The 23,108-nt window shown below is 39.7% G+C and overlaps 1 protein-coding gene and 1 pseudogene across 19 annotated transcripts in view; one reads left to right on the forward strand and one right to left on the reverse strand.

Annotated features, from left to right (window-relative positions):
- CATSPERB (cation channel sperm associated auxiliary subunit beta) overlaps positions 1–23,108 on the reverse strand; it is a 103,582-nt gene that overhangs the window by 64,527 nt on the left and 15,947 nt on the right. For all 19 annotated transcript variants that reach the window (XR_012379137.1, XR_012379136.1, XR_012379138.1 and 16 more), the window contains 7 exons: positions 17,183–17,278; positions 13,258–13,407; positions 8,383–8,478; positions 8,128–8,246; positions 7,241–7,273; positions 730–796; positions 410–456 (listed from right to left, as the gene is read on the reverse strand). Coding sequence is in view for 16 of the 19 variants with exons in the window: in XM_073895786.1 (XP_073751887.1) it covers positions 410–456; positions 730–796; positions 7,241–7,273; positions 8,128–8,246; positions 8,383–8,478; positions 13,258–13,407; positions 17,183–17,278 (608 nt within the window). In the remaining 3 variants the exon portion in view is untranslated. The remainder of the gene's footprint in view (positions 1–409; positions 457–729; positions 797–7,240; positions 7,274–8,127; positions 8,247–8,382; positions 8,479–13,257; positions 13,408–17,182; positions 17,279–23,108) is intronic.
- Positions 17,916–19,138, forward strand: LOC112822650 (pyruvate dehydrogenase (acetyl-transferring) kinase isozyme 3, mitochondrial pseudogene; annotated as a pseudogene).

The following is a 23,108-nucleotide window of genomic DNA, read 5'->3' on the forward strand; positions in this document are numbered from 1 at the left end:
TTCTAGAACTACTGTATAGGTCCAGGTTTAACATCACTAGGTAACTGCCACTAAACCCAAGTAGAGGCACAACTGGGTGCAAAGAGGGATGAAGGTTTTCAGCCTGTAGAATTGCCATCTTTTAGGTGAATAACAATCCATGAAACAATCCAAGAAATAAAATTTCTTACCTTTTAAAATAATACCAAGGGCACCTGGGTGGCTCAGTGGGTTAAACGTCTGACTTCAGCTCAGGTCATGATCTCAGGGTCCTGGGATCGAGTCCTGCATTGGGCTCCGTGCTCAACAGGGGAGTCTGCTTCTCCCTCTCCCTCTGCCCCTCCCCCCGATTGTGTGCGCTCTCTCTCACTCTCTCTCAAATAAATAAATAAAATCTTTAAAAAATAAAATAAAATATTTAATACCATACCTCACTTAGAGTCCTGTTTCTCTCAAAGGTGATAGTAACATAATCAACTATAAAACATAAAGGTACAGAAATTACAAGCAGTATCTATATTTCTAAACTATCATTAATTAAGTATACACAAATGCAATTTTTTTTGCACTTATAACAGAGCGTGCCTATTGTCTCAGACTTAATTTTTCCCCTCAGTTTTAGGCCATTGACTTATATAAAGCAAGCCTACCTTTCTACTTTATCCTACTTTTATTTTATGTCATTTTACTTAATCTTTATATGCCATCTATGTTGAAAAAAAAGCCTGTTTATATCTCTTCTCAATTTACCTTCAAAGTGTTCTCTGTTAGCAAAACATTTTTCATTATACCACAATTTTCCTTTGACATAGTCAACCTACACGAATAAATGAAGAAATAAAAATATCATTTAGGGAATAGGTAGACTTAAGGTATAAAATTGAAAAACTTAATAAAAAAATTCTAAAGTATGACAGTTTAGGAATGGGAGGCAAATAAAGGGGGAAAATTGTATGCCAACAAAGGAAAAGGTTGTAGAGTGAGGGCAAGGGACAAGAATATGCATTTTGAACAACACACATGAAAGGAATAAAAAGGAAAGAAACTTCATGTTGAATTGGCCTCTGTTGGTGACAGATGCTGGGGTCGGTCATATAAGACTGTCATTCTGGAGCTACGAGAAGCTGTCAGGCAGTTACCACAGTCATGATGGGTCACATGGTTATAGATTGTATATGTTGGATATGAATTATGTGTGAGAGGTTGAAGATGGTTTTGTTATAGCAAGAGTCCCGTGTTCAAAGTATTGTTGAGACAAAAGGAACACCTTGCGTTTTTATAGACCAGCAATAAAGTCTCTATAATCTGTGCATTAAAAGTCTTTTAAATAGATGTCCTAAAATGGATTGTGGTGATGGTTACACAACTCTGTGATTGTACCAGAGGCCACTGAACTGCATACTTTAAATGGGTGAATTTTGTGCTATGTGAATTATATCTCGATAAAACTTCCAAACAAAAAAAGCACTTCAAAATGGAATGGACAACAATTTATTTGAATGGTGCAGTATCTTCAGGCTAAGCTGTTACATCAAATGAACCTTTAGAGTTCTTATGTAAATCTTGAGGTTTGCAGGATACCGTAATTATCATTATAATATCCAGGCAATTGATCTAGAATTTTTATTAGGCCTTGATTTATTCCTTTTCTTTCTTTTTAGAGTCCTTGTGTTTTTCCTACCTGGAAGCAAACTGGTAAAAGTCCAGTGAATATCCTTGGGAACAATTTAAGCTGACCAGGTTGGCCTCATTCCCAGGATGAGCTCAGGATGCAGAGATTGGTCAGGAATGAAAACATGATCCAAGTCAGGTTAATGAGTCAGCCCAGACCTCCCAGAGCTCCAGGGAAAGAATAGCTCATTCTCTACTACTAAACTGACAACATCAAAACCTGGTGCCTATTCCTACTAACAATTGGAGAAAACCAACTGAGAATGAAGCTAATTTAGAGGAAAAGAGACCCAAACGCGGAAAAGACAGCGTCCTACAGACATCTATTAGGCACTAAATCCAGTCTGTCTGGAAGCTGGATCCACCGCCACCTTGAATTCCCTACTTATATGAGCCAATAGCTTCTCCTTTGCTAAAATCACTTTTAGTTTGGTTTCTATCGTTTGCCTTCAGAAGGTTCTGACTATCCGTGTAGGGGCAAGAATCCAACTATTTTTCTAATAGTTGGATTTTGTATCACGAACCGTGCGGAGGTTGTTCTTATGTGACATGACTTAATCACTTCACCCGACACGTAAGTATTGTTATGCCCATTTTAAAATGAAGCAGTTGAGGTCCAGAGGGTGATAAAGCTGGTTCAAAGTTCACTGTGACATGGCTAATAAGACAGTGCAAGATGTGGCTCTCGGTCTCCATTTACTCATACACTGATTCCGCAAATATTTACTGAGACCCCCAATCTGCAAGGTGGCGTGGTACCTTACTCGCATACGATGGCAGATAAGACAGTCCTTGACATGACACCTCAAGTCTCAGGAGGCTGGTCAGTGGGCCACTCAGACAGAGGAAGGTGAGGGTGGTGAATGAGAGGAAGTAGTGTTGAAAGCTTTGGAGATTGCACGGGAAGGGCACCCTGGTGGTCAGGGGAGGGATTCGTGAGGAATGAGGAGAAATTCTCCAAGTGAAATCCAAAGGAGAAGGAGGGAGAGCCTGCTGAGAAGATAAAACATCTTATACAATGGAGTCAAGGTGCCGGAAGTGTTGGCTCATCTCACGGAAGGCGGAAGGCAAGTGTTTACTATGGCTGGTGAGGATAGTTTGTGGTAAGAGTAGATGGGACAAGGCTGAAGAAGGTGAGGAAGGCTCTGACTGGGAAGGCTTTTGTACGTCTCACAAGAGTTTGAATTGTATCCTTAAAGAACTGACCTCAAGTCCCTGCTATGTCCATGGAACAGACTGGGGAGACTAACAGACTTCGCCTCATGACAAGTTCCCAATTTAGGGCCTTCACACTTCTTATTACCTCTTTCTGGACATGCTTTGTTAAAATCATTCCTAGAGGTCATTTGAGTTTCTGTTTAAACTTCACCTCCTTGGAAGGCCTGCTAGAAGCACCCTGTTTAAAATACTGGATTATCTCTTCTTCACTCCCTATTTCTCTTGCCTGCTCTCATGTCAACAAGCCCAAATTACAATCTGCAGACACATTATGCATTTGTTTATGAACCTGTTTGAAGTCTACCTCCTTCAATAGAGTGGTAGGCCACAGGAGACTAGAGAGGACTTCATCCGTCTTATTCCACAGATAGAATCCCCCTTGTTGAAACAGGCATGGCGTATAGCAAGTGCTCAGCTAATATTTGTTGAATGAATAAGTGAATGAATAAATCATCAAGTATTAACTCCTTCAACTTCCTACCCAAATAGCCACATATACTCCATTCCTACCATCTTTCCTTCAATCATTATAAAGAAGTTCTTATCTAAAGATAAATCCCTATGCTTTTAAGAAAAAGTTAACTTGTTCCCTTTCCTGCCCTGCCACACTACTTCGCTATTTTGGAATACTTGATTTTCCCCCCTCTCATCACTACCAAAACCCCCTGAGTTTTGCTGATATATTTTAGCTCAAGAAGATTTATTACAATATCCTTGCAAATAGTAAAAACCTCTATGAAGGATAATTTGCGTATTTATTCAGTGTCTAAGTATTTATTAACTGATCTGCCAGTCCAAGTTCTAGAAATGTATTATACCCATATACTTGGATTACAAACCTGCCATGTACAAAATTATTAATGGCAACATTGTTTGTAATAGCAAAAGATTACAAAACTACCCAACTATCCATCAATATGGAACAGGTTAGGTCAACTCTAGGAGGTCCACAAAATGGAATACTTACAGCTATAAAGAAAGAAGGGGGGGAAAAGGCCATTCTTTATGTACTAATATGGAATTATCCCGCCAATACGTTGCTACGTGAAAACAACAGGTACGTACATATTTAGAATATTAGTATAAGAGAGGACATTTTATATTCATAATTAGTTAAATTTACATTTGAAAATCACTGAGAAGATAAAAGATGGAGGGGAGGGGCAGAAACAGGGTGAATATATACACAGGAGCAAGTGAGACTTCTCAATGTAGATCTTTATACAACCTTTTTGGTTTTTAACTATGGGGAACGTGTTACTATTTGAAAATAATAATCTTTAGACGTTGAAAATTCTAATTTCCCTTACAACATGTTCTCTCTGTTTCAAGATCTTCATCTAGCACTCCACTTTGATCTGTATAGACGGAAAACGTAGATATTAGGTAAAATGAGAGAAACCATTGCTCATCACTGTTGGCTCGTCTCTTTAACTTCCCAATATCTGTGCTCATTGGTTTATTTTGTTCAAGTTCTGTCTTGAGTATTTTCCTTAGCTGGGATAACTGGGTGAGGTACTCTCCGAATTCTTTCTCAGTCTTAAAGATGAATAATCTCTTGGCTGGTAATAGGATTTTTGGACTTTGGTCCCTTTGTCTTGATAGTCTGTAGATGTGGGTTTTCCTATTTTCCAGCTTCTGTTGTATAAGTGAAATCTAATACCAGTGACATATATTTGCCTTTTCTGTTTGGAAACTTGTAATATTTTCCCCTTCTCCTTCAAATTCAGAAATATTATTAGGATATGCCTATGCATACATCTTTATCAATTCTTCCAGGATTTAGTGGGCCTTTTCAATAGATAGTCTTGGATCTTTCTTAATTTCAGTATAATCTTTTTCTATTCTTTGTGTTATTATTGTCTGTCTTCTATCCGTTCCTTTTTTGTTCCTTCCAAAAATTCTCTCTCCTCTAGACCTGGATTATCCTCAAAGACTTATCTTTGCCCCAGTGATTTTTACTCATCTTTCCTAGATAGTCTGAGAAGTTTCTTCCTCTTCATCTTCTCTGCCATTTATCTGCATTTAAACAGTGGCTATTCTATCCTTCAATTTATTCCATTTTTCATTGCAATTTGTGGTATTTAGTCCCAGAAGGTATTTTTATGTGGCACTTGAAACCCTAAGCTAAGAAATATTAGTGGTCTTTTTTTTTTTCTGGCTAATATCTCAGTGCCCAATAACAGGAACCACATAAGAGGTGTTTATTGGATCATTGTTAAAGAAGTTGATTGATTAAATTCTGCTGTTCTTGTTCAGTTGTTGTCTTCTCTATCAGCAACTCTGGTGTATGTTCTGATTCTAATGATCTTATGCTCTCAGGATGCTGGGCTGGCTCAGATGTATTTTCAAGAGAGTGCTCAGGTCTGGTTTGAGGAACACCTCAGAATGTAGTAATATCGGAGTGACAGAAGGCCAAGAGGTCTCCCCACCTCTGGGCTGCCATTCCCACCTCACCTCAGAACCAGAAAGAGGTTTCCTTGCTTTGGTCTCCTTCAACTTGTTCACCTGAGATGCAGGGAGAATAGAGCCTTCCCACTGGGCTTCTCTCCAGGAGACCAGCCTCTCTTTCAAGGTTGACAGAAACCTTCTCTGTGGGGTTCCCAGAGCTCTGCAAGCCAAGCTCTCTCCAGGAGCCCCCACCTTCTAGTCCTCCACCTACATGTCTATGTGGCCAAATGCCTTGTTCTCACATGACCCATGAGAGGAAAGACGTGCCAGGTTTCCTCAGTAGGGTTCTTCAAAGCTTGGGCTTCGAGTGGAGTCCACCTGTCCGGCATCCCCAACACCCTTGACTTAACAGACAGGTGGACAGGAAATGGAAGTTAATGGGAGCTGAGGGGTAAGGAACAAAGCTCAGGTTATAGTCTCCTTTGCCTCTTTATCACTTTTTAGGTGATTTAGTTTTAGCTGATATATTTGGATTGATTTCTGACATCTTACTTTATAGTTGGTTTTCCATTCTTTTATCTTTGCATCTGTTTTCCTCCTTTCTTGCTTTTTGTGGGAACCGATGGATTATTCTTTAATCCTTTTTTCCTTCCTCTGGTGGGTTGGAAGCTTTAGTTTACATTTCTTTTTCTTTTACGGTAATTATCCTTTAAACTTTATCATTTGTGTGGAACTATACATTTTTTGGTCAAATTCCAAAATTATTCTGCATATTGATTCTCCTACCAAACAAGGATCTTAAAATGGGTTGGTGATTCACTGAAAATTATCTCCATTCCTCCTTGTATTATCTGGAGTTTTGGTTCCACCCAAGTACGAAACACAAAATTTGTAACTGTTGCTTTTTATACCAACTCCATTCTTTGAACAAATATTTAGTAAGTGCCTACCTTGTGCCAGGCACCATGCTAGACACAGACCCCAGAGTGGAGATCACGGACCAGGTGCCTGCCTCTGTTCGAGCTGAGAGCTCACATTCTAGCTCTGTCACTGTTTCTGGCACCCCACTCCTTCATGGGGGTCTCTGGGTGGTAAACTCTCCTAATGTCTTATCTGTGCAAATTTCTTTTCTTCACCCTCATTCTTGAATGATAGAGTTGAGCTAGGTTTGGGGTTCTATTTTGACAGGTGCTTCCCCCTCTTCTTTCTAATGTCCATCAATTTTGACTGTCTGGCCTCCCTGGTTCTCTGCTTCACATTTCCTCCAATTAGAATGGCAAGAAGTTGATCCCATTTGTGCCCTAAGACATAAATGCTCCTTCCTTCTAGATGGTGTGAGTGAGCATTTGTGTGCCCACCTGGGTGTGTGCCCACAGGACTGTATGAGGATGGACGGGGGAAGGGACATGGCAAAAGGCTAGGAAAAATCGTAATTTTGCTGTGGTTTACAAATTGAAGCATGCTTATGTGTTCATGGGAATGACCTAGTTGAATCAACAAAACTCGACTTTGTAATAGAGAGGAAAGAAAAAAAAAAAAAAACTGATGGAACAATCCCCGCCCCCTGCCTCCCCCAAAGGCCAGAAGCAGAGCTGTGGCTAGCCTTTCTCCAGGTAGGCACAGACCCACATGGGAGTAGGTGGACTGGGGAGAGAAATGTTAGCCAAATTTCAGTCTCCACTCTCTTTCCAGCTGGATGCCATCGTGCAGAATACACCTCAACAACCACAACAATCCGGACAGAACATACAAAGAAGGGGTGGGGGCGGCCTCTGAACAAGGAGAGGCACTTCTTCCTTTGAAACAGAAGGGGAGATCATTGCTTAATGTTTGCTGGAAACATGTCTAAATTCAAACTGTAAATCAGATCATAGTAACAGGAATGATCTATGTTGTGGATTCTTCTCTTGCACCTCATCTCTTAGGTCATCGAGGAAATACCTATCTTCTAACCAACCCTTGGGAATTTAAAGCTTCTTACCCTTTCGAAACCACAAAAGTCTGCCCTTGTAAACTACAAGAAAAAAAAAACACTTTAATTTTGGCTTGCATATCAGAAGTCATAACAAAACATAGCAATTTGAATTATTCTAAAGGAAATGATGCTTTTTGTATCCCAGCAGTTCGGAGCGTCACACACTAAAACCAGCCTCTAATATAGTTTATATAATATTCTGGGGATTTCATCTTTGGTCTTTGCTTTGTTTCACTATTTTATTAATTTATTTGTACTTGAACTTAATTTCAGAAAGGATCTAAGATTTTTTTAAAAATCACGTAATGAAAGGCACCCGGGTGGCTCAGTCAGTTGAGCGTCCGACTCTTGGTTTCAGCTCAGGTCATGATCTCAGGGTCGTGGGATCAAGCCCTTGTCAGGCTCCGTGCTCAGCGGGGAGTCTGCCTGAGATTCTCTCTCTCCCTCTCCCTCTGCCCCTCCCCTTTCTCTTTCTAAAATAAATAAATAAATCTTTAAAAAAAAAAGAACTTTGTGGTATGCATATTATATATCCTCACCAAAATGTATATTCCCCTTCTCTCAATCCCAAAACTAACTTTTTAATTTATGTTAATTTGTAATACTACATTTAGCTTTATAAGTTACCACAAGGTATTTTGGGAACATATGTAACTATAAAATAGATAAATAATCTTCTACATGTACATATTTAAAACTTACTATAAATTTGTACAGCAAGAAAACTAGCACGATTTTCAAAGGATATATTCAACACTAGAAGGCAAGGGAAAAATCACTTCCATTTTCTTAAATGGAAAAAGCATTTAAATTCCAAGATATACCACACATAGCTCAAGTATCAAGAATCTCCACTTTATGTTACAGAAGATATTTAATGGCAATTCACGTACCGTTAAGACAGAGGATGACGGATAACGGAGATCTCCACTTACAAAGAGGCCCAGAGAGGTGAGGATAACTAAAAAGTGATTTGTTAAAACCATATCCACCACTGAAAGCTCTGTGTGTTCTAAGGGAAGAAATCATACCAGGGGTTAAAAAGTAAGGAAAAGGTGAGCTCCCCAGCAAAGCAAAGACATATCATCAATACTGATCAAGTGCTGATATACACGGGATCCTGAAGAAGGCACAGTTAGAGGAATTACCTTCTCCAAGTTGGGAATAGATTGTATCAGTCAGGTTATACCACATGGTATCATTGTAATCCCAAAATCCAGAAAAGCTGAGGCCTATGTAAATACCTAATATGAGAAAAAAGGAAGGTTAAGTCTAGATAAGTTTACAAAGCTAGTAACCCACTCCTATGTTGCTCAGTCTTCTGGGGCCAGACTGCTCATCCGCCACACCTTCCAAACCATTCTCTGCCCCACCTCAACTCCCCTCCCCTCAGATGGGATCTCACTTCCCAAGCAATGGAAAGATGAAGTGACTTCAGGTTAACGTAGGAGTTTAGCCAACCAAATGATTTAAAGTTTAAGGATTCTGTTTTATATTGAAGGGGATCCGAATATGCCACCCCAAAATATGCCACTCTGGCTTAAGGATTACTTTGAGCTGAAGGCAGTTGAGAATCAACAGACTCAGGAAGAGTTCTCTGCCCTCTCCCTACCTGCCTAAAAGCAGAGCATAAATTTCCCTTTGGGAAACGTGCCTCCCCGCGCCTGTACCAGGAAGAGAAGAGCACTCATCACCAGAGATGGGAGGGGAGTCAGCACTGAGACAAGTTTGCATAAACAGACTTTATTAGAATAGCTCTTCTCTTTCATTAGTCCCCCCACATATTTCCTAGTCACTTCCCCATAATTTATCATCCCGTGAAGCCCAAACTTATGTCTTTTCTTAAATGGTATCTATGCCCCCAAGTTTAACCACTCAAGTTTCACTTCTACTCAGTTAACTCCTGTGAATGTAAATATTAATAAAAATTGTATGCCTTTTTTCCTGCTAATCGGCCTTTGTTAATTCACAGACCTCATTCACTGAACATAAGAGAGTAGAGGAAGAGTTTTTTCTTTTCTGATGGTATTTTTGTAAGCATAAATATATTCCTATTTCAGAAATACAATCTTAGTCAATACTTTAAAAACTCCAAGAAGAAAATTAAAATTCCAAGAGGAAGAAACTATTTGATTTACTTTAATATTTGTGGTTTAAAAAACAGAAAAAATATTTGCTAACGCCCCATGAGAGCCTAATAAAAGAAGACGGAACACACTGCATATACCTTGATCTCACCTTTCTTTGGCCATGGCTAGGAATGTTGAGAGTCTTTCATTTTAAATACAGAACTATTAACCTGAAGTCATAGGCATAACTATTGAGGGCAGTGGGGGAACCTACAAACGGTTGATAATCTAATGCATATACTCTGTTTCAAAAAGTTGAATGTAGGACCACTCACATCATGAAGTGTGTATTTTCACTCTCAGCTGTTTTCCGTGTAGGGAAAGAGGTAGCAGGAAGTGTTGTTATCATTCACTTTTTCCAGGAAGAGGAAAGTTAATGACAAGCATTGTCTTTCTAAGCACTAAGTCTGTTCCACAGATAACACTATCCTATACTCTAAGTAGGGATGACTACTGGTGTCCCGTATGATATCACATGACCAAACCCCTGCAGAGTTTAGAAATATTTAATAGAGAAGTAAGCAGTGCAATAAATGCCTTATTCTGGTTAATACTTTTAGACTCAAATTAAGTTCCAAGCCCCTCTGTATAACAAATGACCACAACTGTACCCCAGGCTTACAGAAGCTGATGTAGACCATTGTGAAGAGTTTGGATTTTATTCTAATGGCCAAAGGGAAGCCACTGGGTGTTTGATGCAGGGAAGTGATTTGGTTTATATTCAAGAAGATCACCCTGGCGGCTGTATGGAAGGTGGGTTGTACTGCTCCAAGAAAAGAAATAGGGAGACCATTTAAGCTGGAGTGGTGGGGGATGGAAGGGATGGGGTGGCTGGGTGATAGACATTGGGGAGGGTATGTGCTATGGTGAGTGCTGTGAATTGTGTAAGCCTGATGAATCACAGACCTGTACCACTGAAACAAATAATACAGTATATGTAAAAAAATTACAGTATATTTAAAAAAATTACAGTATATTTAAAAAAAATACAGTATATGTAAAAAAAAAGATAGTAGGAGGAGAAAAATGAAGGGGGGGCATCGGAGGTGGAGATGAATCATGAGAGACTGTGGACTCTGAGAAACAAACTGAAGGTTCTAGAGGGGAGGGAGTTGGGGGGATGGGTTAGCCTGGTGATGGGTATTAAAGAGGGCATGTATTAAAGGGAGCACTGGGTGTTATACCCAAACAATGAAGCATGGATCACTACATCAAAAACTAATGATGACGGGCGCCTGGGTGGCTCAGTTGGTTAAGCAACTGCCTTCGGCTCAGGTCATGATCCTGGAGTCCCGAGATCCAGTCCCCCATCGGGCTCCCTGCTCTGCGGGGAGTCTGCTTCTCCCTCTGACCTTCCCGCCCTCTCATGTACTCTCTCTCTCTCTCTCTCTCATTCTCTCTCTCAAATAAATAAATAAAATTAAAAAAAACTAATGATGACATAATAAAATAAAATTTAAAAGAGAAAAGAAGTTATGAATTAGTCTCGTGGAAAACCAATGTTGATTTAAGATTTCAGTAGAGGAGAGAAGTGGTCACGCTCGGGATACACACTGGGTACAGCACCGTCCTGGAATGTCGTGAGAGTAAGAGTGGTCAAGAATGGGTTTTAGATTTTAGTTTTGAGTAACTGGATATGAACTGGGATGAGGAATACTGGAGAGAAACAGATTTCAGAGGAAGATGAATCAAGAGTTCTTGATCAGACTTACTGTATTTGAGATGCTCATTAAGCATCTCAGTAAAACAGACAACTGAATAGAGGCGTTTGGTCTCCAAGGAGCAGTCAGCACCAGCCATAGAAACGCGGGAATCACGGGCCTGGAGACGGCACTTCTACCCAAGGACTGGGTTAAGTTTCTCAGGGAGAGAAGTGGTTCCCTAAGGAAGGAGAGCCCAGGACAAAGTCCTGAGTTCAACAACACTTGAGGGATCACACCAACGAGAAGCCCATGTAGAAAACCAAGGAGTGACCGGTGTGGTAGGATAAAACCAAAGGTGGTATGGAGCAAGCCAAGAGAATGAAGTATTTCGAGGAGCGAGCGGTCAATTTTATCAACTGCTGCTGGGAAAGAAAGAATGAAGATAAAGAATCGGCCGCCGGGGGCGCCTGGGGGGCTCCGTCGGTTAAGCGTCCAACTCTTGATTTTGGCTCAGGTCAGGATCTCGGGGTGGTGAGATGAATCCCCGCGGGCAGGTTCCGCTCAGTGAGGAGTCGGCCCCCTCCTTCTCCTTCTTTCTCCGCCCCGCCCCCAGCTCGCGCATGCGCTGTCTAAAATAAATAAATCTTAAAAAAAAAGAAGGAGAAGAATTGGCTGCTGGAACTGACCACATGGAGATCATGGGTGATCTTGGAAAGAAACGTTTCAGAAGAGCGGCGAGAACCAAACACTGGTCTGTAGTGGAATGAAGACAGAGTGGGAAGGTGGAAAATGTAACACCATCTACAAAAAGTAATTTTGGTTAAAGAAATAAAACAATATAGATATGACTGAAGTCAAGAGGTTGAGTGAGATCCCAAGGAGTGGAGGCTGCCCCTCCTCTCTCCCGTGACTCTCCGCTGCATGGCAGGTTGGAGCAAGAACGTTGAGAAAGGCTCCTCTCCTGCAGCTCAGAGAAGGCAGGCAGGTTTGTAGAGAGAGAAGGAGGGGGTCCTAGCCTGGCATCCATGAAACAAAGTTAGAAAAGGAGCTGAGTTTCCATCTGGTTGACACAGAGGGGGACGAGACACAATTTCCAACTAAATCAGTTCAGCACAAGCAGGCTCTCAAAACTAAAGAACACAAAACAACTGAGCCATTAGGAATTCAAAGACATTTGGGGCAAGGCCATTTGTTTATCCCCATACCAAAGCACACTGTCTGAATCTGTTATTTTATAATAAGTCATGGGAGGGCAAGTTTTTGTTCTTCTTTAAAATTATGTTATTCACATTGTTTCAGTCTCCCATATGAATTTGGGGATTGGCTTGTCAATTTCCAGACACACGAAAAAATACTGCTGTAGTTTTTCTTGGAATTGTATTGAACTGACTGATAAATCTGGAGAGAATTAACATCTTCACAATAGTAGAAGTTCCCGTTCATGCACAGAAACATCTTATTTATTTTAGTCTTTTTATGACTTTCATTAAAGTTTTATAATTTCTGTCCAACAGGCCCTACAACTCTTTTGTTTCTTTGTTTATTCCTAGGTACCTTTTGGGGTTTGTTACTTTCTGAGTAGGGTTTTTAAAAATTATAATCTTTAGTCTTTGGTGGAGTGGTTTTTAGATGTTGTTATTTCATTCCTCAATTTCATAGTACTCCGTATTTGTGCTGATAGCTTGGCTACTACTTGGTTCTTTCGGATTTTTGGATGCACACTCTATCTATGAGTAATGAAATTTTGTTTCTTATCTTTTAGTTCTTTTATTTTCCTCTTCATTCATTGGGTTAGGGACTCGAAGGTCACCAATGACCTAGGAAAAGCAACTACAATAATACATTAGCAGTTGAAATGTGTAAAGATGCTATAAATACTACATAGTAATCTAAAAACACATACATAATAAATAAAATAATGTTATGATGCCTTAGAACATACTTATTTACACGTGGCAGGAATAGCAGATGGATTAGAAATGCAAGGAATAATCTTGGAGAGGAAATAGCATATTGAGAGGTGGCAGGGGATACGTGAAATTAGGAGAGACACTACAGTCACTATGAACATGGCCAGAAGTCACACCTGCAGGTAGACAAGGGGAAGTGAGGAAGAGTAAAGTCTCAGGTATTTTTAGGAAACCGTTTCACTCCCTTATGTTTATGCATCTAACTTGCTCTGCCAGTGAAACATCACTGTTACAAAATACAAAACTCCACCTCTAGCTTTCAGTAAAGACGGTGAACTTACCATTATATGTTGCATTCAAAATGAAGCCAAGTAATGCTACATCATTGGCACACGGACACTTTGCCACTTTGAGATCCACCACATGTGGATAGACTTGGGTGATATCACTTTTTGTCATTATAGTCCCAAGATCCCACTGAAGAATAGGTTCTGTAGAAATCAAATTTAGGTGTTTCAATTGTGGCAGCAGTCTTGAAAAGGGAACGTTGTTGCTTTCCTTTCAGAGTTTTTTGTTTTGTTTTCCCAAGTTTTTATTTATATTCCAGTTAGTTTAACGTACAGTGTAATCTTAGTTTCAGGTGTAAAATTTAGTGACTTAACACTTCCATACAACACCCAGTGCTCATCACAACAAGCGCCCTCCTTTAAGGGTTTTAAAAGTATTATATAAAGGGCCTATGCCATTATCCCCCCAAATGGGTATATTACCTCACCCTTCATCAGTTAAGAAATAGGTTGATTCTTATTTTCCAGAGTAGAAGGAATGAAGTCTAAATGCCCTTGATGGGGGCCCGGTACGGTCACTACTGCAGAAAAGCATGTGGGAAGGGAGACGCTGCTTTGACCATCTTTGGAAAGTACAAGTGGTCACAGGACCTATCCCTAGAAATGGAATTGTAGGATCACAGGACATTTATAATTCAGAGAACAACTTCTGCTTGCTTCAAAAGCCCATGCCACACATTCACTTCTCCTCCCAATTCCATGAGGGAAAATAATCAGAGGAGGACACGTTCTACCCTTCAACTCGGCAATCCATTCTTGGATATGCATGCAAAGAGTTGGAGCTGAAGTTAAATTTTAATGATAAGAAAATGGGAGGATTTTTTTTTTTTTCTTCTGAAAAACATGAGGAAAGGGAGTACAAAAAGCAAGCCAGGGCAATTTGACAAAATACTGCTGTCTGAATTTCAAAAATAGTCAAAGGACTTTTAAAAAGAAATATATAATAATCAATTCTTTAGCTGTTTATATTTCTACAATGTTAATCTTCACCATCTCCCCCAAATCTGTTACAAAACCCTAAAACTTGACCTAATATATTTTTCACTTTGTGGAAAGCAAGAAATGGAGTTAAGTTTCCATCTGGGTTGACACAGTGTAACCTAGAACAGAAAGAGATACAATTTATAACCCAAACTAATTCACTCTGAAATTCAAAGAAATTTGGGGTATGGCAGCTGACTCTCCAGGGCGTAGCACGTCTATGCAGGTAATTAATAACCAGATCTTAGAGGACAGGGAGATTGGACCTTGTATCGAGGGTATGATCACATTGAATTGAAAACACCTTTTTAATTATGTACAAGCTCCTTAAAGTCAGATACTGTATTTTAAACGCTTTAGAATGAGGGAGTGATTAAAAGTCTTGACTATTACTGAGAAGCCAAGGAGACAGAAAAGTGACCCATATGAAAGGGGACAAGTGCCTGTGATTAGGAAAAGTTGTAGTGGAGTGCTCTAGGGCATGGATCGGAGATGAGGAAGTAAGGCAATATTTTTAAACATCTCTTTTGAGTTAGTACTGAATAAAGAGTTCCTACTATAACCCTAACTTTCACCCTTAATTGCCACTTCTCAATGCTTTCTCCCCCGTGTCTTCAGCATTTCAGGAAATGAGACCATTGTCCACTCGACTGCTCAGTAAGAAATCTGGGATTCATCCTGACACCTCTGTCTCCTTCACCCACTGTCCGCCAGGAAGCCCTACCAGCTCTACTTCCAAAATGTATTCTGAAGACTCTTACTCCTCACCATCTCCACCACTAATCCCCCAGCCCACATCCTCTGGGCCACCTCCCGAGTGGACCAGGGCAACAACTGCTAACCAATCCTCCCCCCACCCCATTCTTGCCATCGTTCTCCAGGGGTCCATCCTCTGCACAGCGTCTGAAATGATCCATTTAGGAAGGATAAATCTGAATTTTCCTCTCCTGCTTAAAACACTAGAACAGCTTTTCATTAGAATTAAAATAAACCCCGCACTTCTTACCATGCTCCCTGCAGCTTCTCCAAACTTATTCTAAGCCACTGTTGGTCATTTACTATGCTCTCACATCACTGGCCTCCTTGCAGTTGCTCAAACGGATGAATCTCTTTTCTGCATCTGGAACCTTTAACAACAACTAACTTGAGAAGCTCTTTGCTACCACAGTACCTCCATTCATTCTAAATAAGTGTACACTAAAATTTTAATGCAGTATATAATATTCTGGGTACATTCCAATATGTAAATGACTCACTTCAAATATTTTTTTAAAAACTGAAATAATTATAAGTTGTTATTTTAGTCCTTAAACATAGCTAGCACGGGACTTCAAAATATCAGTCTCAAAAAGCTTGCAATTGCTATTGAATAAATGACTATTTTTTAAAAAATTTGGACACTATGACAAAGCAAGAAAGCACATTTTGTCATTTTTGTTGCAGATACTTTAATTTTGGTTAAAGAAATAAAACAATATAGATATGACTGAAGTTATCTCTGTCCCCTACATAGCCCCATTCCCAAATCCTCCCCAAATGCAACCATTATCATGAAATTGCTGCATCTATTTCTAATCCATTTTTATAGTTTTACAATATATATGTACCCATGAACAGTATATAGCATTGCTTTATGTGTTTTCTGAATTTTAAGAAAATGTTCTCCTATTCTATTCTGAAACTTGATTTTTCTTTCAATGCTTTGATTTCTGTTCCTGATAATATATGTGGGTCTATTTCCTTCGTTTTAACAGATACACTACAGGTATTTCTTTTCCCCTACTGCTGGACGTTTACATTGTTGCTCATTTCTCCTATTACAAATAATACTGCATTAAATAGATTGTCAGGTGTCTCTTGGCACGTGTGCAACCTTTTCTCTAGAGCAGTTAATCCCCTGCACATCAGAATCACCTGTGGGGATTTTTTTTTTTTCCTTTTTAATTATAGATGCCCAGCTCCACTTGTAGAGGTGATTTTAATTGGCACATGGTTGGGTGGAGACATTATTACTCTTCTTAAAGCTACCCAGGAAATTCTTTCCATAAAATGTAATATTTCTTGATTTTTACTCTGCATTCTACATAGCACCAAATCAAAGTGGGAGTAAAGAATAAAAGTAAAAAGGACCTGAAACATATTACATCATATGTTAACTAACCGGAATTTATTTTTTTTTAAAGATTTTATTTATTTATTCATGAGAGACAGAGAGAGAGAGAGAGAGAAGCAGAGGGAGAAGCAGGCTCCCAAGGAGCAGGGAGCCTGATGTGGGACTCGATCCCAGGACCCTGGGATCATGACCTGAGCTGAAGGCAGACGCTTAACCATCTGAGCCACCCAGGCGCCCCTAACCGGAATTTAAATAAAAACTTTTTTTTTTAAAAAAGGAAGGTGAGGAAAGTAAAGATAAATACAAGTTCCAGGAATGAGGACTTAAAAAAATTTTATATTATATTGCTACAGATGATCCAAAAATCAGACTATAAATCAGACAACTGGAAAAGAGAAGCCTACACAATTATATCACTCAGTGTTCATAACCTTAAAACAACCAATTTTTCATGGAAAAAATGTAAATGTTCTAATAAAGAATGAGCAAGAATTTTTGCTGATGGTCATCATAAAGACTGTAATGCAATCAAGAGTATCTTTTATAACATGTTTCTAGAAGATGCAAAAACTTTATAAAGCCGTTGTTTATCATGACCCCAATAGGACTATAGAAAAAGATGTATTTTCATATTTCTGTAGCACTCTTTGCAGATCTCTGTTAACAATTAACCACGTGTATTTAATTCTTTGTCATTCCTGGAGGGTAATGTTCATCTCTCTCTCTCTCTTTAGGACTTAGCACAGAGTCTGGCATATAGTAGGTTACAATGTTTGATGAAAGAATATTATGGATTCCATTTTACTTTTATCTGTTGGCATTTACCTCGAACATTATCCAATAGTGTTCCTTCAGTAGTATAAATATTTAGTCCATGTTGTAAAGTGATCCTTACTAACCATTCTTCTACAGCTGCAATATCTGAAAACAAAAGGCAAATCAGCCATTTTTTTGTATGCCAAGTTGGTGAAATTTAAGGCTATATAAACACAACCAACAACATTACTGTTCATTTCCCAATCGATTTGACTGCATTTATATTTAAGGTTTCCCATGCTTTTTTCCTACAGACATTTTGATGGTAAAATAAATATAAGAATTATGAAGTGATCTTACTACCACAGCATAAATCCAGATATTTAATTAATTAACTTCTGTATTTATTTTTGTAGGTAGACTCCATGCCCAGTGTGGAGCCCAGTGTGGGGCTTGAACTCATGACCCTGAGACTAAGACCTGAGCTGAGATCAAGAGTTGGACACTTAACCACCTGAGCCACCCAGGCACCCCTGGATAATATTTTAGATCATAATTTGTCTCCAAGAGCTGTTGTGGCTTAAAAAGCAAGTGATGACACTTCATGTGCAATGGTATACTACTATTTTAAAGTAGACCATGATTAATTAAAATATATAGTGTAACTCATAGGGCCAACACTAAAAAAAAAAATTTAAGGTATAATTAATAAGCCAATAGTAGAGATAAAATGGAATAAAACATAATTAATATTATTAAGAGAAAGAAAGATAGTGAAAGAGATGGAACAGAAAATAGCCTGATGACAGGTTTCAATGCAACCATATCAACAATCACATTAAATGTAAGTGGTCTAAAAATACCAATTAAAAGATTTCCAGATTAGATGGAAAAATCAAGATTGAACTATATGCTATCTATAAGAAACCCACCTTAAATATTTATAAAGGCATTGGTGGGTTAAAATAAAAGAATGGGTGTGGCCTGGAGAAGCCATGCGTGGTGAACTCAGCCTGGGAGCTCTTATGACATGGGCCAAGGCTGAGGCTGAAATCAGGGCACACTCATGAAAAACATGCCTGACCCAAATGCCTTGGCTGCACAGGCCTTCATGTATACCCAGGCATCTAGTTGAGTCTGTGCACCAATCCAGGGAGGATATGCCTCTTCCAGTGGCTCCGAAGCAGCTGGTACCTGGGTAGATCAAGTGCTATTTGTGTTTCTTGCTGTCACTATTTTCCATCAAGCAATTCCTGGACTTTGGGAAAGATAATGGTGTGAGAAAACATCATATAGGTTTCTATAAAAGGAGCTTCCCATGTGATGGCTAAGCCAAGAAAAGAAGTCAATCTTCTGATATATGACTTAACTGGCCTTCAGTGGGACGGGTTCAAAGTTGGGATGTGCATAACTATCTTTGACTTTTTTTTAAAATATGAAGAGCCCTGAGGATCCACAGGTCTTGCATAAATCTGCAAGTTCTGATTAAAGTCAGAAATGGTGTGGTTCCTATGATGGTACATGTAGTGATCGAATATAAGGAAAAGCATGGATTTAATTCTTTATTGCCAGTAACATCCAATTATTTTCTGGATTGGTTTTGTATCAATTGCATCTCTTTCCACTTGTGTGTTAGCCAGCACACACTGCTGTTTCGTGGTCATACTAAGCCTGCTTATCCTGAACACACAGGAAATATGAATCCCACCTGCAATGTGGCTAATAGAGTGAAGGATGTATAGGAAGCAGCCAAGAAGCTGTGCAAAACAGGGCTAGCTGGTCGTTGGAAGAGTTCAAGAGCTGGAAGAGGAAGAATTCAATGGCAAAGCTCCAAACAAACCTTGGCAGGTAGTGGATGTGCCCTTACACCTGCTTCAGGTGCTGTGCAAGAACTCAGAAGTTCTAACAGAACTACATGAAGAGTTCTAGGAAACAGGGATGTCTGGCTGTGAAGACCCTAGGTACTTCGCGTGAAGAAGACTTGCGCGTTAGATAAGCGACCAAGGCGATGGTATCCTACGCTGAAAAATAGCACCATAGCTACTCCAATGCTTGTATGTTTATTTTGGCTTAGACCAGCTGGTTGTTTTCCACAGAGTCCTTCCTACAGCTACAGCTACAGCTCCTCCATGAAACCAGTTAACCGAGTCATTTTTCATCGTATCTTGCTGCCGTGTGGTTAAGGTGGGTTTCTTATAGATAGTACCTGACATCGAAGAGCACAGAGCCTCCCTACAGCTCTTGTGACCTCCCACCTCCCACCTCGTTGTTACAGAGTTGAGCGCCCACAATCTTTACAGCACTGTGAACTTCTTCCCCATTGCTGACAGCGCAAATACCTCCCATTGCTCTTTGTGACCCCTGGCCATGTTTGTCTCAAACCTTATCAGTTAGTGCCACAGGCATCTGGAAGTTAAAGACATCAGCTGAGTCTGCCTTGATAATTTGGTCCCAGGGTCCTCCCCTCCCTACAGGCATCCTTCCTCTACTCTTGGATTTAAAGTTCTGCCTTCCTACATCTGATTATATTCTCAGTGGGAGGCATCAGTACTTTTGTGTCAGATCTTATTTACTGATGCATCGGTTTCCAAAATCATTTGTGTGCTTCCGCTCTGTTGACTAATGTGCTCTAAAGGTTGTCTTGGGAAAACAAGGCAAGAGGGTGAAAAAACACGTTATGCAAACACTAATTTACAGACAGCTGTAGTGGCTTTATCAATCTCTGACAAAGATTTCAGATCAAGGTAGTATCAGGAGTAAAGAGGGGCCAGTGCATATGATAAAGGGATCGATTCACTAAAAAGGTGTGACAACTCTAAACATGTACGTGAGTAACAAGAGGTTCAAAATACAAAAGTCAAAGGCTGATAAAACTGAAAAGAGAAATTTAAAAATCCACAGCTATAGTGGGATATTTCAACACTCCTCTGTCAGTAACTGACAAAAATCAGTAAGAATAATGAAAAGCTATCACTATCAACCAACTGAGCTAACCAACATTTATAGAACGCTCCAGCTGAGAAGACCAGAATAAATACTTTCTTCAGGTGCACATGGACGATTCACCAAATAGGCCATAGGAAACATCTTAACAAATTATCATATGAAATAGGTTCTCAGAACACAGAATTCATCTAGAAAAAATCGATAACAAAGATATCTGGAAAACCCCCAAATATTTGGACATCTTACAACATACTTCTAAATAACCACAGGTCAAAGAGAAAGTAGCATGGCGAATTAGAATACATTTTGAATTGAAAGAAAATGAAAACACAACCAAATCAAAATTTATGGGATGCAGATAAAGCAGTGCTAGAGAGAAATATGTAGCAGTAAAATATTTATAGTGGATAAAAGAAATAAATAACCTATCTGAAGCCAGGGTTGAAAGATAGTAACGGCCTTACACAGAGTCAAGTAGTAAATACTTTGGGCTTTATGGGCCATATGGTCTCTGTCACAACACTTTTAACTCTGCCATCGGAGTACAAAAGCGGCTACAGGAAACACAGAAATTAATGACCATGGCTGTGTTCCAATCAAACTTTGTTTACAAAAACAGGCTGCAGGCCAAAAGTGTAGTTTGCTGACCCCTAATCTAAAGGTTCCCAATTTAAGGAACTAGGGAAAAAGCAGTAAATTAAACCAAAAGTAAGTAGAATAATGAGAGTAAAGGTCAATGAAAGAAAGGACAGGAAAACAATATTCACAATCAATGAAATCAAAAGATACTTCTTTGAAAGGGTCTATAAAATTGATGAACTTTTCAGACTAATAAAGAAAAAATGGTACCAATAAGTCATATTAGAGATGAAATGCGGAACATCACTGCAGACTCCCTATTCTAAGGAAAATAAGAGACTATCACAAACAGCTCTTGTGTCATAAATTCAAGACTGTAAATGAAATGGAAAAGTTCCTTGAAAGATGCAAACTGCCAAAACACACTTAAGAAAAAAATAGAGAACATGAGTCCGCCCATATCTCTTAAGGAAATGGATTTTGTGGTTAAAGGCTTTCCCACAAAGAAAACTCCAGGCCTAGATATTTTCACTGGCCTGGAGAATCCCACCAAACATTTAATGAAAAGTTGGTACTATAAAATCTTTTCCATAACATAGGAGGGACTCTTCCTCATATTTATCTATTTCTCTTTTGAGAAATCAGCTTTATGTTCAGGGTTACTTAGTTCTAAAAGCCTCTGTACTTACTTTTCCTTCCCACCAGGTTTACCAGCAAGTCAGGATTTCAAAAACCACAACAAACAAGCAGCTTGTGGCGGAGGTGAGGGGGGCGGGTGTTGTTGATGGTCCCAGGCAGTGATCACCTGTATTTCATTTTGGCAATTACACCAGGACTCCCTTTCAAAGAAATTTCTGTGCAAAGTGCTGTATTTCCTAGAATGAGGCTCATTGTTTTTCAACCTTGAAATCGCCCTCTTGGAAAGCAGACCCAGAAACCCCAGCTTTCAGAAGTTAGTCACAATATCACCATCATTCTAGCAATTATACATTAATAGCTCCCAAAATTACTTTATTTAACAGAGGGCCTCAAGACAAGGCGAAATTTCTCATAGCACTCTCGTCTGCCCCTGCTGACTGTTCTGGGTCTCTCTTCCATGGGAATTTTCACCCTTAAAGTTCTGGGGATGACCCCAGCTGCACTGAGTTGCCAAGCAGAGCCCATCTGAAGGGCGGAGGGGGGGATTTGGACACCTGGTCCCCGGGGTGCCGTCAGACCCAGCAACAATGAACTTGTTCATTATTCATAAACACTGTCCAATAAAGAGCATGAATCAAAACTAAAAAGCCAACCTTTCTGCCCAGACTCCTGGACGAAAATGATTGTTAAAAGTCTGTATAATTTGGGGCACCTGGGTGGCAGAGTTGGTTGAGCGAGGGACTCTTGATTTTGGCTCAGGTCGTAATCTCAGGGTCGTGGGATTGCCAGAGGATGGGCTCTGCTCTCAGTGCAGTTTGCTTGGTACTCTTTCTCCTTCTGCCCAACCCCCCATGCTCACACACATGGAGCTCTCTCTCTCTCTCCCTCCCTCCCTCTAAAATAAGTAAAATCTTTTTTTAAAATCTGTATAATTTGAACCCAAAAGATGGCTGTTAAAAATAAACCAAGAAATACCCAGAAACTGGTTTCTAGTGAAAGCTTGACTTCCAATACAATAAAATGATTTAGACATGTTCACAGCCCCTTATTTAAGCCTTCCTGAAACGCCTTAAGTAGACAGCATTTTTTTTGATATATTGTTCCATGATTCATTGTTTGCATATAACACCGAAGTGTTATTGTAATTATAATACGTGCCCTCCTTAAAAGTAGACAGCATTTCAATTCAGAGGCCAAAGTGAAAATACCTTTGAAAAGAAAAGCAATGTGGCTGGGAAAACTTTTGCATCTTGCCAAACATTCTCCGCCCTGCTCACCCACCCACCCACCCCACCCCTCCGCCGCCCCATCATGAGCTTGGGCTTTCTGGGAAGGTCAGTGGTTTCCCAGTCAAAAACATTCTTGAAGTCATCGGGTATGGAGGGATGGAGACTCGGCATCTGAGCAGGTGTGTTCCTAGTTCCATATCTGGGGCTCAAGAGCCAAACAGCTTGATCCTACAGGGCGTCATGAAGACATTCCCCAGGGTGATGAAGATTCTAAAGCATCTGAGGCTCCATAAGAACTCCTGGACATTATCACCTGTGCTGGGCTACCTCGACTCCTCCCCAAAGCACGGTAGGTCCTTTTTCACCCTGGCGTTCATCAGCAGGACAAAACAGCAGAGCAAATCATTTTATAACAATAGCATTATCAGATACCAAAAGGAGATAAAGACCTTAGGAGAAAATTAAACTCCAGGCTGATAACCACAAGAACCTACTAGCCAAATGAGTCCAACAATATATAAAAAGGATAATAAATCATAACTAAGAGTTGTTTATCGTAGGATTGCTAGGCTAGCTCAAAATTCAAAAATGAATCAATGAAA

The sequence above is a fragment of the Callorhinus ursinus genome, unplaced genomic scaffold (assembly GCF_003265705.2).
Source record: "Callorhinus ursinus isolate GAN/ISIS: 27379988/994484 unplaced genomic scaffold, GSC_fseal_2.0 scaffold8, whole genome shotgun sequence".
NCBI classification, from domain to species: Eukaryota; Metazoa; Chordata; class Mammalia; order Carnivora; family Otariidae; genus Callorhinus; species Callorhinus ursinus.